The sequence below is a fragment of the Osmerus eperlanus genome, chromosome 16, assembly GCF_963692335.1.
Source record: "Osmerus eperlanus chromosome 16, fOsmEpe2.1, whole genome shotgun sequence".
Lineage (NCBI taxonomy): Eukaryota > Metazoa > Chordata > Actinopteri > Osmeriformes > Osmeridae > Osmerus > Osmerus eperlanus.
In genome coordinates this window covers 7,663,189-7,675,936 of record NC_085033.1, presented here as the reverse complement: position 1 = coordinate 7,675,936, position 12,748 = coordinate 7,663,189, and the positions used below count along the sequence as shown (strand labels likewise).

The 12,748-nt window shown below is 41.6% G+C and overlaps 1 protein-coding gene across 17 annotated transcripts in view; it reads right to left on the bottom strand.

The window, feature by feature from the left end:
• The window catches only part of dlg1b (discs large MAGUK scaffold protein 1b), a 64,899-nt gene extending 52,676 nt beyond the window's left edge, over nucleotides 1-12,223 (bottom strand). For 7 of the 17 annotated variants that reach the window (XM_062482156.1, XM_062482157.1, XM_062482158.1 and 4 more), the window contains exons 1-4: nucleotides 11,481-12,223; nucleotides 10,694-10,825; nucleotides 2,937-3,100; nucleotides 1,258-1,329 (exon numbers count right to left, since the gene is read on the bottom strand). In XM_062482156.1, the coding sequence (XP_062338140.1) occupies nucleotides 1,258-1,329; nucleotides 2,937-3,100; nucleotides 10,694-10,825; nucleotides 11,481-11,499 (387 nt within the window). In that variant the 5' untranslated portion in view covers nucleotides 11,500-12,223. The remainder of the gene's footprint in view (nucleotides 1-1,257; nucleotides 1,330-2,936; nucleotides 3,101-10,693; nucleotides 10,826-11,480) is intronic. The other 10 variants (XM_062482166.1, XM_062482167.1, XM_062482172.1 and 7 more) reach the window with 4 other exon arrangements.
• Nucleotides 12,224-12,748: the final 525 nt, after the last annotated feature.

Below are 12,748 nucleotides of genomic sequence, written 5' to 3'. Positions count from 1 at the left end.
ATATTAACCATGATACATTAACATAATCTAATAATATGCATTACAAGAACTAATTGTAGAGATTTTGGTCACTGGGCAGGAGAGCAGCTGGAGGAGTACACTAAGCAACCAATAAAAAATGCAGACAGTTTCTCAAAAAGTACTTTTATGGACGAGGTAAATGGTGAGACGGAAAAGTCAAGAGCATGGTTTCTACTACATCCATAAACATACATTTAAAAAGCACACCCCAAGCCCACAATATGGATAATACAGGTGAATAAGAGTTCACCTTTAAAGAGACTATGTTGACCAAAGATGAGGTACATTCCAGCATGAGACACATGGGCAGGGGATAGACAAGGGGAGGAGAACAGTCCCAGTAGTGAGGTACAGTGTCCTGAAACGCTGCACACTGATAAATATTTGATGTCAGATTCTGTGATTAGTGCTCCATGTTAAAAGCAGCTTCTCCGCTCACATGATGCCCGTGTGTTGTAACCAGGGCAACTCCACAGTGCTTCAACTCCTTCAGAGGAAGCCTCGTCAAAGCAAAGAGAACATTGAAGAAATAGTGTGACATTGACTAGACTGATCTGTTCTGCCAAAGGAATGCTGGATTTATGAAGAGTGTTGGTCTAAAATACTGCCACGGGGTTGATTCTCAAGAGAAGTATGTCTAAAAGGCCGGGACTAAACTACGAAAATATGAAGTGCTTCATAAACAGTCACAAAGACGGGGTTTACGCCACACTATGGTCATCCACTCATTTGTTTAGTTAATTCTGACCCATACAAATGTACATTAATAAATAATAATAACTGTTGAAAAATTAAATGACAAGATGAAACACAAAAGATAAATATACTTTCAAGAATGGCTTTTCTCAAGGTAAAGGTAAACATGGCTGGAAAACACATTTTAGATGCATTGTGATTGCAATATATAGTAGTTACACCCAGTGTTTCCCCTACCATTATATTATGGTAGGGGAAGTCAGGTGGCTGAGCGGTGAGGGAATCGGGCTAGTAATCTGAAGGTTGCCAGTTCGATTCCCGGTCATGCCAACTGACGTTGTGTCCTTGGGCAAGGCACTTCACCCTACTTGCCTCGGGGGAATGTCCCTGTACTTACTGTAAGTCGCTCTGGATAAGAGCGTCTGCTAAATGACTAAATGTAAATGTATGGTCAAAAGCACACAAGAGCGGGATGGGACATGCGTCAAGGGGTAGGCGCTCCATCCCCACCCACACCGATAACAGAGGTGGAGTACTTACTTGTTCGACCTCACAGGGCGAGGCTTTTGCCTGTGCCAGCGTGTGCAGTATTTCATTTAGAAGGGGAGAGTCCTGAGAGTGAACATGTGTGTTTACAACAAGAAACAATGGAGGAGGAAAAGGGAGAAGGTGTTCAATTTTATGGATTAGCATTCGAGATAGGCTTAGAGAAAGCTTAGAATAAGAATGAGTTATGCTTCACAAACTGTTAGATCCACTGTAAGAAACGATTTGCCTTCAAGCCCCATACACAAGAGTACTACTGTCCATTGAATGGCATGTTGCAGAGGCTGGCAATGCGCTGGACAAAACATTAGTAATTTTTGTGATGACATGTCAGGCCAGCTGAAATGGAAAACCTAGGACTGAGATGGGATGCTGTGTGCAGCTTAGCCTTAATGGTTGGCTGATCATCTCACCCACATCTGGTACAGAAACAAAAAGGTTGCTGGTTCATCTCCCAGTTATCAAAAGAGAAATAATTAAGCACCTATACTATTCTAGTTCCTGATTTAACTTCTTGTACTCGCTTTGAATTATATTATTGTTGCTTGCTTTCCTACAGGTACACTCTTGCACTTTTGAGGTTCATGTTGCTTAATTGTAACTACATGCTCTTATGTTTCTTCCCATTGGCACTTATTTGCTTTCACAAAGTATGCTTCATGTTTTGGCTACCCACAATGTTTTCGGGCTATCTCGTTGTTTCTGATCATTGACCTATGCACTTTTGTAAAGCTCTCTTGGAAGTCGCTTACGATAAAAGCGTCTGCTAAATGAATAAATGTAGTTGCTGGTTAGCCTGAACAAGAGAGCGAGAGGGAGAGAGAGGGAGGGAGGTTTTGTGCCAAAATTGATCACTAAGGAGTGTTGTCTTGAAATCTCCCAAGTGGAATACAGGCTATTTCTGACTCAACTTCTGAAATAACAAAAAACACAACTGAATGAATCACACTCAACTCAATGAATCACTCAAGCCATCACAATATTAACATGTTGAATCAATGTTGTTACTACAACTAAAACAACTATCAGAGTACTTCAACCACCAAACAAGGGATCAATGTTTTGCATCTTTCAAAGGGGGAAAGTCATTATCTGACCTCTAATTTCCAAAGCTAAAGATGCACACATTGTCCACATTGTGATTGACCAGTTTCTTATTGAGATTTTAAAGGATGTTCAGTGGAGCTGAAATGGAATTCTCCTTCACTTAAGAGTCAAACCATGGCATGTTCAAGGAGAAGAAAAAAACTCAACTGTGAGACATCAATTAAGCACTGTACCCTTGCAAATACATATATTTGTGGCCGGTCAAAGGTGACATTTAGTGTGGATGATTGTATGTATTTTTATGGAAGAAGCATGTTTTAGTGACACAATGGGCAGCGGCACTCAAATATAGCCATAACACCAGGATAACTCAGGGACAGGTTTACACATTATAAATTATTTCTGAACCTACAATCGATGCAATTCAACATTTGTATGACACATGCACAAAAGATGAAAGCACCTCATAATATACACCAGAGGCCCCCTGTTTTAACAGAGATGAAAAACAAAATCATCACACAACCATGCTCTACCTTGGAAATGGAATAACTTTCAAATCACTGTCAAATAATGCATCATGTTGCATTAATGACATAGAAGCACCAACCACAGTTTTAGCTTACCTCTATGCTGGTGCTAAGGCTGGGCAGGGTGTCGGATGTCACCGTTGTGCTTTGGAGGCTGGAGAAGTCCCACAGGTTGACTGGCGGCATGGGTTCCACTGCCTTTGGTGACTCCACACATTTCTGACTGTCCAATAAGGTCACTTCGTAAAATTCCTGGATATCTGTGACAGTAAGAGAGGAGAGGGGAGGGACAGTTACTATACCCGTAGTTTATGAACTAACAGATTATTGAGGAAAAAACTGACCGAAATGGGAAAGGGAAATGGGAAAGACAGGGTAGTAAAATGTTAGATAATAAAATAAAAAGATCAGATGATACTAGACTAAGACAATAGTTCAGTAATTCCGAGTGGCCTTCAGCAATGGCATTTCGTCTCCTCCAGGAATCTTGTCAGAAATCTAGGTCTTGCTGTTCCAATTACATTTTTGGAAGATTTTAATAATCAGTGTACCTGTCCTTTAGCCTACTTGACGATGAGTGTTGTTGGAGATGACACTCATAACTTTAATTGTATAACCTGAAATGAACTAGACATAATTTAGCCTAGACATGACAAGCACACAGAACATAGTTTGAGTAGGGACAGAAGAGGAGGGGCTGTAAAGGTCATTCACAGCTGTTACAACTTTCATCGGGTTACACTCGCACGTGGCACGAAGGCCAGGCGCTTATTCTTGTCTGTGCAACAACTGGACTTGGCGTGAAGCGATCCCTTCATGTAATCTGTGCCCTCCAAGCCAAACATTTTGAAATTATTAATCATGACAACATGTCATGACTGGAACAAGCTACTGAGCAACTAGCAAAATAACGGTGTGGCCTACAATATGGTCCGCCTGTTACAGCTCTGTCTATGAGTCTGACTGAAGGAGAAACTCATAACTCTCACCGAACAAAGCTTGAGCAAGGCAGTATATAACATCCCACATCTCATCCCAAAATAAACTTTTGTTGGCCATTCAGCACATCTAATCCTATTTTGGTCGAGAGCCATGTTCCTCAAGGAGTCCTGCCTGACCTCAATACCTAACCAACTATAGCACAGGTTTAGAGGAGATTCCAACCTCCCTTCCAAAATGCCAGTAACAGTGAATGATGACACATCAGAAGGTAAACAGCTTAGTCCCATTTGTCTTGCAGGGTGCTGTTAAGGTGAAAGGCCTCAGTCAATTTGTTTGAGGGATCTGCCAACAACAAGGTGCAGGTATGCCTTCTGCACCTGTCCGACCAGTCTGAATCACACAAATTATTTTAATCTGTTGATGTCTTCTTTCATAGTTCGGTGTATGAATGTAACAACAACAGGATGGGAACCCATCCTTTACTAGCAACATCTGGTTCAGATTTCACCTTGGTCTTCACTTGGAAGATTCAGAGGATAGCTTTCAGTGTGACACAAGCAAAAGCTGGCAAAAGTCAAGTTTAGTCTTTTTAGCAGCCATCCGGGCATTCACGGGCACCAGGACGGCGGGTGGTGGGTGGATTCCACACTGCTACACTGTGCTGGTACCTCAACGGTCTGGGTGGGGGTTCGCAAAGTTGGAAGCTAACTAGCTGGTGCAGCTATCACTGACATACAACTAGGCAGGACCAAGCCTCGTAGCCGACCCCTGCAATGCCAGCCAAGTATGAAAGACATGTTCATTCAAGCCACTTCAATCACATACTCTAACATGCTCATCAACTGACAAATTGTTTTGGAATCTGATATACTACTCCATTTGATTCCAATTATGTTAATGATCCATAAATGAGCAAAGTCTATTGCACTGGGTTTACAAACAGGATAATACAAAATGTAAAAAAATGATAAGCAATTACTGTACAGTCTGGATTCACGCTCTGCTTGGCGAGCTGACTAAGAACACTAAATCTGAGGGGACCAGAAAGAGTGTAAGACAGAGATTGGATGACAGGCCGCTCGAAATAACTGCTGGATCACATGGAGAAGCAAGGGGTCATTAGAGTAAATATTTTTATAATACATATCGGTGGGGGTGATTCCCCCAGCTCTGCTTTCTTCTCTTGACACACTGTCTGCTCACTTTGGAGGCATGCAGTACCACACACACAGACCACAACTTGACAGAAGACAATAGTGATTTGAAGTGAATAAGCTTTGAGAGTGAACCTTTCTTACATGAAGTCTACGCAACAGTCCAGATGTTCTGTACTTACAAGTGCCCTTAAGGGTGAGCATGAATATTTGAACATTTTCACTTGAAACCAGGACACTAGACTCAATGACATTCATGCCCTGAAGGCTAGAGAAAACTCATCACAATTATTTAAGCTCAAACTTCATTAAGGATTGCAACTGGTGAATCAATTGGCCCAACTCTCAGTCAGTACTGACACTCCTATGTGAGAAGATGGTATTTTTGAACTAAACCGCAAGTGGTCACATACTTCTCATGATACTATATTTATGGGCGCACAATTTGACTAGGGCTTACCGGGAATGGAGGGATCAAAAATAACTGGTCTTTCTTTAACCTGGCAGGGCTATTCGTGGGCACAGATGTGCTCCAATAGAACATCAGATCACTCTTTAATGATAGTCATAGCTAGAAACCATGCATCCACTGGGTCTTTTAAATCCAATCAAACAATTCATGTCAAGCAATCCAGCCTCTCCCAGGATGACCATACCAATAATACCTTCTATGACATCTTTTCTTTCTTGATTTTGTTTCTTAAGATATTAAATGATACAAGAACTAATATAAAGCTGAGTGGTTTATGGGGAGGGTCACAACAAAGAGGAGAAGCACTGGCAATTCCATTTTGAAGTCGCCATCTGTAGAAAGAATCTGCATGGTGTTAGAACTCTGTTCCAAGCGGAAGTAATCAAATACAACCGAATCCTCTGTGACCAGGTCTACTGGGGTAAGAGGCTGCCAATTTCGATGAATCCAGTTGCTTTTCTCCATGTCATCAATGCAAAAACTAATCGGCTTTCATTTAAAGAAAGCGAAAACATTTCAGATGAAATTCTGAACTATCTGGGCACTAACTTGTGAGAGACTTGGGGGAATAAGACAGCAACCTTCAAAATCTAGGTTGTGTGTGGTGACACCTGAAGTTGAACACCAAAATGTGTGTTTGTTTTATGCAACATTTTGCTACTGGTTGGTGCTCAATAGATACAACAAAGCTGTGACACCAGTTTGAAAAAAAATAGCGAGTGGTACAACATAGACAAAACACCATCCTGTTCTGCTGTTGCACGTCTCCATTTTCAGTTGGGTGCAATTTTCTTTCTCTTGATCAAATTCTCTAATGCTGCCTACATCTGTTAGCCTACCTTTATCCAATATAAAACATCTCCCTCAGTAACAATGACAGATTTACGACAAGCGCAGGATATTGCCATAGTATAAAGTCCAGCTGCAATCCCAGCAAGAGTCCTGCTGATAACACAGCGAGTCGTCAGACACATCACCACCTAGGAAGTTTGAGTCAATGCCAGTCACAGATATCACACCGCCACTGGAACTGGATGAGCCTCCTCCAAGATCATGAGAAGAAGCGATCAGTATTACAATCAGGCAAAGGGGTCAAATTGGGTCAGACTGGGGGGGGGGGGGGGGTTAGGGGATTATATTGTAAAGGACGTAATTGAGCAAATTGGTCTTTTCGTCGTTCACTGGGGTGTGAGTAAGTGAGTCAATTTGAAACCGGATGCCTCTTCTCACTTGCACACCGGCAGGGGAGGGGGCTTTTATACAGACTTCTTGTCAGCTACAACTACAACATTATTAGTGGTCAACCAATGACATACAAACTGTGGTTTGAAATAACTAATGTGACTTAACATTACTATGGTCCACTGTACAAACAATACAGTTAGCCAGTGTAAATCTATCCAAAGTCACAAACAACTTAACTACAAACAAACATCTTGTAGCTTCAAACAAAAATGGCCAAACCACCAAGACTTCTTATTGCATAATAATAAGCATGTCAAAACAAATGCTGAAGTGTCTCTGGTGTCACTGCTTTCCCAGGTTCCCTTGTCTCATGTTTTCTGTTACACCCTTGAGGGACAAGACTGTGGGTAAGGCCCGACCTTAAACAGAGTGCAGTATTGATATCCGATGAAACAGAGCCACTGTGGAATTGTGGAAAAGCGTTACAGTAGCTTCACAGTGCAAACTTGTTCTCTTGCGTTAGATTCTTATACTTGATAAATGTTCACAAACACCCCACTTGGATGGCTAAGATACACACACACACACACACAGCCGACTGACAGCCAACCAAACAACAGGGGACTGACAGATTGGTTACCAGCTCATTGGTTTACCTAGGTTTGTAAGTACAGGCATAATCTGTGGTATAAAATCAGCAGAACAAGGACTGGTAAGCATTTAGACCTGAACTACAATGTTATGCAGACTGTAAGACTTTCTTTCCTTAGAAAGAGGGACTACTCATCAATCTACCTACACTGTAGCCTACCAATGTGCAACTTACAATTAGCACCTCACACCCCAGCTAATCCTCACATGTACTTTGGAACCTACTCAATTGCAAGTTTTTTCTCTTCGTCTCCCTCTCTTCCCCCTTTCTCTGCTCTGTAGTCCTCTCCTTCTCCCTCTCCGCTGTTGCAGTAAAGCAGCAGCAGCAGGATTAGGACTTGGGGTAATCATCATGTCAACTGACGGATTACATTTTGTTTGGCCCTATGCATACATATCTTTGGGGGGGGGGGGCTTGGGTAGATTGGAAACTGTGACAGCAATCTATTTTTCATTAGCAACACTCAGAGATGGTGGAATGTCTGTGTGCGTGCATGCGTATGAGACTGTCTGAAAAGAAGCAGGCTAAGTGTGGGTATGGTTGTGTACGCCTGTCAAAATGTGTATGCCGTTCGTGTGCATGTGTGACTGTTTTTGTGAGTATGAACCAATGAGTCTCTGTGAGTGTATATGTGAGAGTTTCACATGGGGCTTGTAACACATGTATGCATGATGCATTGACCTGTCTGGCAAGGTCAGCATCTTGCCTAACCCCTCAGAGTTAAGGCAGTGTGATGGTATGTAGCCAAAGGTTAATAGAAAAGACAGTGGCCATTATAATGTCACTTTCTGATGAGAAACGCAGGAGAAATTGATATTACTGCAACCATAAAGATGATCATTACAGCAATTTAGGGCTCTTAACCTTTAGAACATATATATTTTTTAAAAGATCGAGATGGCCTGAAGCAAGCAACCCTGACAAGTTAAACTGAATTTAAAGTACCATGTGTGTTAATATAAAGTCTTGGACCAGGAGTAGAAATCTCTCTCAAAACACAGAGCTCTTTAGCTCTAGTAAAAAATAGAAACTCCTCCCACACCCTGGTCTATGACTATGGACTGACAGTTGGTGATGGCATTAAAGACACAGAGCTTTTTACACCTTGGAGTTGGCTTGACAGTAAGAGGACCTGGCATCAAGCCAGCCAGCCAGAGTGCCCTGGGAAACTCAAACAGGCCAGGCCACATTCCTGCTGCTCAGTTAGTTTCCACAGAGCGTTTGCACTTGGTGGTTCGTCTGTTAAAGCCTGAAGGAGTGTATATCAAATGCGGCCCTCAGGCCTCAGATACTTTCCTCAAAGAGGCAAATTTTACTCCATATTTGAGTCTAGTTAAATAGCCCTGTTCGATTAAGCAAATAGTCCAACAAAATTGATGGACAGGTCAATTAGAAACGGGCAATTGCAGTAAGTTCACAGGAGGCCATGTGTGGTGACTAGGGGACCTTCTTGAGAGAAAAGGAATGCATGTGGCAGCTTCGGTGCATGGACCCTAATAAAAAGTAGAACTAAAAGGTTGAGGTTCATAGGAGTTAGACAAGTCTGCCACTTCTGATTTCATTGAAGGGATAGCAGAACCGTTCCAGTGAGTCACAGGAACATGACAGTTGATTATTATTGAACCTCACACGTCTTAACTGGGAAGTGAAAACACCATGCTGTATCTGGAACTGAGGAGGAAGCTTTGACATGCATGACAACAAACACACTGAAATATCCATTAAATGTTTTAGGAGTAACAGATGTATTAAATAGGAAAACTATTTCTGACCGTTTCTATGCAAAACTATATGTTTATATATACATATATATAGTTTCAAAAGCTGTTTCAAAAGCTGTCTTTTGAATCTCATGTTTGTGTACATGAGATTCAAAAGACAGCTTTTAAAAAAGCTCTCAAAATGTAAAGGACAAGTCCTCTACATTTCTGCAACTGTTCCCAATGTAGGGCTGGGCGGTATGGCCTAAAATGTTTATCACGGTATAATTCGTAAGCACTGACGGTAACGGTATATATCATGATATATTAGTTATTCTTAAAATGTCATGACAATCCACACCGCACCGCAGCAGCTAATCTACCGCACTCGAACGGATTTGGATTGGGTAACTCCGGTGTGTCGCATGAGTTGAATTTTCCAAATGTTGCAATGTTTAATTGCCATGCAGACCGACTTCTCAGTAGCCTACGCGTTCAACAGTAGCCTACGTTTATGGGATCGCAAGAAAACTCTGTAAAATATTTGTTGTGAGTTAGCTCGAGCTATAAACAATTATTACATGGCTGAAGAGGACACTTCGTCGCGTCACCGGGGGGGGGGGGCTGGTCATGTAATGCATGCCGCACTATCTGATCAAAATGACATTTCTCTCTACAGTCAGAGCTCGCGCAAGAAGGTGGAACGTAAGGGAGATACCCTTTCCAAAACTTATAAGGGCGTAATAGTTTGTGAAAGACCCAGAGAAACACAAATATCTGACGAGGCAAAATCCCGGACAGTTTTGGAATCCCTGCCCGACGCATTTTTTAGGTCTCGAAAAGAGGACATGTCCGGTTAAAAGAGGACGTCTGGTCACCCTAGCTGAATGGCTACAATAAACATTTCACGATTCTAACCAACCTGGCATTGGATTTGTCAAATGCATTCTGATAGATTGTTCATATTCGCGCACATGCATGGCTTTGAGGTAGTGAAAAAGATAGTGTTTCCACCTTTGGATAGCACAATTCGACGACACAAATTACAGAGCCTATAGGCTACTGTTTGTTGGTCGATGTCGGATAACCGGTGAGAACTATCACTTGACTTATATTTTATACCAAACAGAAACACTTAACTTAATACATTTATTAATATATCGTGATATCCATGATATGGCAAAATCCATATCATGGCACAACGCAATACCGGTATTCGCGTTCATACCGGTATACCGCCCACCCCTATCCCAATGTCTATGAAACAGCCTCAAAAGCCACAGTGGGAACTGAGTCCCATTGGGATATCAAGACAAGTTTATAACCTAACGTTCCTGTGTGATGACACAGCAGCTTCAATGTTACTAATCAAGAGCAGAAAGGTTCTCACTTCCACATTGCCTCATTCCCTATTCAGGGTTCTGAAGATTCACTAAAAGAAGAGAATCATACCACAGCTGACAATACATTTCAGGGCTAAAACCTGGAATGTAATTTAAAAAAACACCCATGTCTACCCCTTTCTTACATGACAAATATAAACATCTATAAATCCCTCAAATGGCATCAGGTTACAGGAATATATGGAAAACATGTTGAGTGGAATATCTCCAGGTAAAAGCTTAAAGTAGGCAATTATCATCATGTGCACTATTGATGAGTTAATGTGTCAACTTATTAAGTTATTTCAGAAGTCAATAAATTACAGTATATATTAACTCATAGATACTGAAAAGTTGTAAACTTACCTATGAGTGCCTGGAAAAGGTTACTCTGAAAGATGTCAATAACCCTCTGAATTGAGTGTCTCAATTGTCGGTCCTCCGTATGATTAAGCTTTGTCCGATATTCTTCCAAGAGTGACAGGGCTCGCTGTGCATCTACAGAAAAAAAACATATAAATCAAAAGACAAAGGAACCACGGCATCTTGCATCAATTCACCCTAGCCAAAACAATGTTATAAGTCCCGAATTAAGTTGTAAAAATGATAGGCCTCCAACTTGTAGCTATTTGCCTATGCTTGCAACTATCAGGCTCTACACTGGACATGCTGATAAAATTCTGCATGCATGCAGCATGCTTGCAACATATTAGAGGTAACAAAACATAAGGTGAAAAACACTTTAACACTGTGGTACAGAATTGTAACATTTCATTCAATTGGCCACGGTGCAACTGAGTAGGCGTGATTAGCTATCTAGCGACTAAGAAACACCGACTTCGATCACAGGTTAGAAACTGGTAAGCGATCTTGGTGCCCCAAGAGCAACTTAGCCCACCAGCTCGATGTGACTAAGCTAGCTACTTGCTCATCATCACCCGGGGAAACTACCTTTTACTATTGTAACTATATAGTAATTTAAATCTTGTCACTGTAATTTTATTGTCAGACAAGTAAAATATCGTTTGCCACAGTGTCATTCCATCCAGACTAGTTAGCGACTTGTATGCAGGTAGCTAGCTACCTGCATACAAGCTGCCTAGTAGTAAGCTAGCTTGCTAACGTTAGATACAATTAGGTAAAAGCCGCTTACCTTTCTTTCGTACTGGCATGATTAGGCTGGCTCGAGCCAATGTGATACAGCTAGCTCGCTAACCCGCCAGTCGCAGATACTAAATGTGTTAAGAGCACGCGACTGGAACACTTTCACTCTGCTGGTGTCCAATATCAGTGCCAAGGGGCAACAAAATCGCTCCACAATGAAACTGCAAGTTCCGTATGTAAAATTCCCAAAACAAACTGGAAAGAACACGTCACTGTGTTTCTAAAAGAGGTAGCTACAGTAACGTTACCGTTTAAATGTAGGCGGACAGGAGATCCCTGCAAAAAAATGTAACTACAGAGTACCAGCTAGCTGACAGCTGCACTTCTTGAACCTGACAGCGGCAAAGAGGGGACGCCACGACACCACATATGCTATAGTCGGTCTTATACTAACTAGGTCCGACTGCTCGTTAAAATCCATACAAAGCACAAAAATGCCTTTTTAGTCGTCTGGAATGATCGCCAATCCGTGCATGCCCAGGTGTCCACGCAACTAAGAAAATGTAAGGGTTGCAGCAAGGGTGGCTGGAAAAAAACTCAAAAACCACAAATGTAGTTCAGTGGCAGCAATGAACTCGTCCCGTGCCAATGCGACTACTTCTTCTAATCCAGAAACTTGCTCCTTGTGCTCTTTTCTCCGCAAAATATAAACGTAAACCTTCGTACTAAACTTATTTCAGTTCCCCTCCTCCTTTCTCCCTACAGTATGACAGAAAATTCCAAACTTTCCTGCAAAATGGCGTCTTTGGGTTGGAAGTATATCACGTGATTTCAAACTCTACCCTTGACCGCCCAATCATGCACCTTTAAAGATCTTGGAAGAGAAGGAAACTGAGTCTTCAGATTTTCTTGAAGTACAAGGAAGCACTCTAATTACGTTGACGGAGCCACGGGACAAAATGTAGACTTGGTGTGAGTTTCCTATATCAATGAGATGCATCAGCCGTGGTACTCTTAAAGAACCTTTCCGACACAGTCTACCGTCCATGCAACTTCCCAAATTCAGCATTTCAGCATTGGTAGATTACATAATCCGTTGTGGTTAATAGTTCAGTCACATAGTCTACATTATCATGACTTCATCTAGACTAGTAGGTTAAAATACATTATGAGAGATGGATTTCCTTCTATTGGACAGTTTGTAACAAACAGTTGGATTTATTAAATTTCAGTTTTCTCTGCACAGTATACTAGGCAGATGTGTTCCCCATTACTTAAAATACTTTGCTTCTACATCTGTATTTTTGTGCTCTGTTG